At 39.1% G+C, this 5,000-nt stretch overlaps 1 protein-coding gene across 1 annotated transcript in view; it reads right to left on the reverse strand.

Moving 5' to 3' along the window:
- LOC144975509 (uncharacterized) overlaps nucleotides 1–5,000 on the reverse strand; it is a 110,815-nt gene that overhangs the window by 101,770 nt on the left and 4,045 nt on the right. Inside the window, exon 2 of the mRNA XM_078919674.1 lies at nucleotides 3,190–3,742. Within this exon, the coding sequence (XP_078775800.1) occupies nucleotides 3,190–3,490 (301 nt within the window). The 5' untranslated portion in view covers nucleotides 3,491–3,742. The remainder of the gene's footprint in view (nucleotides 1–3,189; nucleotides 3,743–5,000) is intronic.

The raw sequence follows: 5,000 nt of genomic DNA on the forward strand, positions 1-5,000 counted from the left end.
TAGGCTCCGTTATTGTTTTATTTCCATCATTGACGTACTTGTGAAAATGATTGCTATAAGGTAATTTGAAGTGAAATTAAAAAGTCGGCTAAGGCTTAAAGCAGGTGACTTGCTCAAGGCCATGCAGCGCGGCGGGTAGCCGAACTCGGCACCTTTTAGTTACGAAGCAAAGACTGAGGCACGCTGTTTACGAGAGGCCAATAAATAGCGTGCCAAAAGCTGGGCGTACCGAAATCCGATACTCATCATGAGAGGTAACGACTTATAATATTATAGATCACATTCGGCCACCCAGCTACAGCGTGCTATATTGCGGAACGTGCTTGGAATTCAACGTGCTATAATCCAGCGAGTATTGTATCACTAAAGTCGCACAATAGGGAGCAAGCACTGGTGTAAGATCAAAATTTGAATATGTGTGTATGAAACCGTGAGAGAAAGGGGATAGATAAAACCAGAAGGACCGCCCCCCCCCCCACCCCCCCAAAAATAAAAAAAAAAAAAAACTGCCTGCCTCGCTTGGGGCAAATTCAGTAAATGTCTTCGTAACTCATTCTCTCGTGTTCAATGTTTGTGTTTTGTGGTGCAAGGTGTGTTCATAACAGAAATGCGTACCCTTGTAAAAAAATTAGATAGAATGAAGCTGACGTCACTCGGGTCTTTGTTATTGGTTTTTGCCATCCACATTTATGAGTAATTCTCACTTATTTGTGTTATCCAGACTATAAAAGTTCATGGTTACACACAGTTTTGTGTATTGGCCAGGAATACTTCCGGATGGCAATGTTGTGAACTTCTTAGCCAAGTGCATACTATCTATAAATATTGAAATCGTTCCGATAAGGCTATCGGATAACCTCTGTGGTATAATGGTAGCACGTCTGGCCGGTAATCAGGAGGTCTGTAGTTCGTTCCCCAGGCTAATGTTTGGGGTGGGCTCTCTCTCTCTCTCACACACACACACACACACACACACACACTCTCTCTCTTTCTTTCTTTCTTTCTTTCTTTCTTTCTCTCTCTTTCGTTCTTTCACTCTTTCTCTTTCTTTCACTCTTTCTCTTTCTCTCTCTCTCTCTCTCTCTCTCTCTCTCTCTCTCTCTCTCTCTCTCTCTCTCTCTCTTTGCTTGGCCTAACACAGTTCAGTTCAATACATAATGCTATTTAAGCGTTTTATTGAAATAATTTTCAATGAGAGGTACCGAAATACGAATCGTGCTATAGGTAGAATAAAAGATTTCTTGCACTAACTTGGCTTTGGAATCCGAACTTTGTTATTGAGCTTTATATAGCGCAATATCCACTAAATGTGCTCAAAGCGCTTTACAAGGGGTCCCTGGTCAACAGCAACATTTAAAATGTAGAACGGGACATGTCGCCTGTTAGGCGATATTACAATTTTTCGTACAAAGACAACGCTGTTAATGACCAGGTAGGTACTCATTTTACACCTGAGTACGGTGAGAGAATGTGAGTAAAGAGCCTTTTCCAAGGACTCAACTATGCGCCGAGCGCGAGGCTCGAACCCAGGACCTTCCGATCCGAAAGCAGTGTCATACCACTAGACCACATAGCCGCATTGTTCTCAATGCGCAATCGAAAGCTTGTGTAATGACTGGGAATGTTTCGGGATTTCAGAAACACGAGAATCCAAGATTCCTAAAATGGAAACACCCTGTTGTTTTACTTTGTTGATAATTCTAGGTGAAGGTAACTCACATTCATCGTCAGAGCCAAGAAAAATATATAAATAAACAGAAAAGAAATGAAAGAAAAAGTAGAGGAACAAGAAGAAGAAGAAGAAGAAGAAGAAGAAGAAGAAGAAGAAGAAGAAGAAGAAGAAGAAGAAGAAGAAGAAAAAGAAGAAGAAGAAGAAGAAGAAGAAGAAGAAGAAGAAGAAGAAGAAGAAGAAGAAGAAGAAGAAGAAGAAGAAGAAGAAGTAGAAGAATGCTAAAAGGATAGATAGCCACCAATAATTACGCGATTTCCTCCCTTGAAACTAAGAAAGGTTTCAATTCTGGCAGTGATTGAATAGAAAATAATGTGCAGGTAAATAGAACATTAGTAATTTGGTGAGATAATATAGCAATAACAGGTTTAAAAATAAAAACAAGGTAAAGAACAGGTAAAATAGATTACCACGTCATAATTGAAGGAATCTTCAAATAGGAAAGAAGAAACGTAAAAACAAGTTCATAATATGCGGCTATGTGGTCTTGTGGTATGACACTCGGCGCATAGTCTAGTCCTTGGAGAAGGCTCTTTACTCACATTCTCTCACCATACACAGCGTTGTCTCTGTCCGAAAAAAAAATTGTAACATCACCAAATAGGCGTCATGTAACATCCTAATTGTTAAATGTTGCTTTTGTTCAGGGACCGCTTGTAAAGCGCTTTTGCGCACGTTTAGTGGATATTGATCTATATAAAAGCTCAATTTCATAATATGCCATTGTGTCCAAAACACATGTGCTGCTTTGTGGTTGAGTAGTATGATACTCACCTTCAAAACCGGTAGGTCCTGCGTTCGTGTCCCGTTTTAAGCGAGGCAAAATTGACTCCTTGGAAAATTAGCTTTACTCACATTCTCTCACCTTATTTAGGCGTAAAATCCAACATGGCCGTTCACAGCGTGGTCTGCGACTAAAATAGAATTATAGAGTCGTCGTACCGTGTCATGTCTCGTCCTACATGTCAAATGTTGCTGGTGGCTTGGGACTCCTTGTAAATCGCTTTGATCGAGCTTGACTTGAGCTATTCTATATAGTGCAATATCAGCTAAACGTGCTCAAAGCGCTTTATAAAGTGTTTCTGACCAATAGCAACACGTAACATGTAGAACAAGACATGACGCCTGTTAGGAGACATTCCTTTTTTTTTTTACGACAGAGAATGACGGCCAGGTACTAATTTTTTACACTTGATTACGGTGAGAGAATGTGAGCAAAAAGCATTTTCCAAGGACTCAACTATGCGCCGAACTCGGCTCGAACCCAGGACCTTCCTACCCGAAAGATCACATAGCAGCATGTTCTTTGAGACAATTAGTGGATATTGCGCTTATATGCTCAATTAAAAAAAAAATTTGGTTTGTTTGGGGGGGGGGGGGGTTGTTTGTTTAATTTAAGAAGTTTAAGAAGAGACAGGAAATAGAAAGATATGGAAAAAAATAAAACGTTCTGAACTCACCGACATGGAAGATTCTGATGTATTCTGGGAGAGGACCACCCTTGAAGATACAGCGGACCTCGAAGTCCACAATATATCTTTGATGGTTGGGGAATCGGGTGTCCCTGGTCCGCAGACGGGGGTATCCGTAAACCACGACGTCACTCCTCATGGTCATGTACTCCAGGGTTATCGTGTTATTATCCATTTCCGGTCTACACGCTTGGGTCAAGGTCAAGGTCATGATACATGCCACCAGACATACAAAGCTGACTGGAATTGATGCTTTTGCTGTTGTTGTTGATGATGATGTGTATAGCATTTTGATTGGTTAAGTCAATCCGGCTGATTGTTGTTATGCAATTTAATTCCTGCGTTGATTATTTGTTAAATTTTGTGTAAAGTTCTTATTCAGTGTTCCAAATGAGTAAATGTGAAGCAAGTAACCGTTAGATAATGATGAGGTGAGCACATCAGATTTAACTGCAGAATTGGTTTAAAAAGAAGAATTCAACAGCAGAAAATGTTTATTAGTTGTTGTTTTTTGTTTTTTTTTTCAATGATGTTGTCCAGTCTGAGGAATGAAGATAGAAAATACTGGAGTTAACTCAGATGTTTTATATCAACATTTAAAATAAATTAAGTTATGCCCTTCCGCCTCGACATTAAAAGAGATCGTCGCCTAGGCATTCCGCGAAGGAATATAGATAATTCATCAAACAAGATGTCTGGTGTCAACAGGAATCACCCATGTTGTTCATGTGAGCAAATTGAGGGTTAATGATATTGCCCAAGGAAGGAAACGAACATAAACATTTTATTTTATTGTGCAGCTATGTGGTCTACTGGTATGACACTCGCTTTCAGATCGGAAAGTCCTGGGTTCGAGCCTCGCGCTCGGCGCATAGTTGAGTCCTTGGAAAAAGGCTCTTTATTCACATTCTCTCACCGTACTCGGGTGTAAAATGAGTACCTGGCCGCTAACAGCGTTGTCTTTGTCCGAAAAATTGTAATATCGCCTAACAGGCGTCATGTCTCGTCCTACATGTTACATGTTGCTGTTGACCAGGGACCCATTGTAAAGCGCTTTGAGCTATATAAAAAAGCTCAATTTGAAAAAAATATATAATTTAACGATTGCAGAATATTTTCGCACATTTTATTGGTGTCAAATAAGGTGTAAAAGACAGCTGGTAGGTAATTAAAAATAATCTTTTCGTGCGCATGAATACAAATCCAACGTGAGTTTTGGGTCAAATTGTCATTCAGGCAGATGGGGAAAAATGCAAATTATGGTGAATAGAAGTACTAATATCATGCAAGTTGGTTACAAAATATCTAATAATCTTACTTGGAGGGTTAGAATAAACATATTCTTTCATTTCTTTGTATTCATTAAACTCGTCATATTTTTATCGTGCAATAACACATACTCGCAAGCTCGTAGTGTTATAGGGCACGATAAAAAATAACTAATTTAATAAATACAAAGATATGAAGGAATCGTATATTATTTTCCCAAACTGATTGAAAATGATTATGTTGACTACAATGTGTATATGGAACTTTTTCTTTAAAATTTAGATACTTGTAACATGCACGTCTGTAAACATTTCCTTTTTATGGATGAAAAAAGCATAATCTTATCTTATCTTTAAGCAGACTTTGACTTTAAGAGTGTTGACCTTACGGGGATTCCACTGTAATCCATCAACCAACCGTATGATGTCAACCCGAATTACATTCAAAGTAAGCATGTAAGGATGTTAATGATTTTGCCCAAGGGGAGAAAAAGTGAAAGTGCCAGAAGAGGGGTTTGGACCCCGAATCAT

This window comes from Berghia stephanieae, chromosome 6 (genome assembly GCF_034508935.2).
Source record: "Berghia stephanieae isolate SIO BIC M18660-M18661 chromosome 6, UCSD_Bste_1.3, whole genome shotgun sequence".
Taxonomy (NCBI): Eukaryota; Metazoa; Mollusca; class Gastropoda; order Nudibranchia; family Aeolidiidae; genus Berghia; species Berghia stephanieae.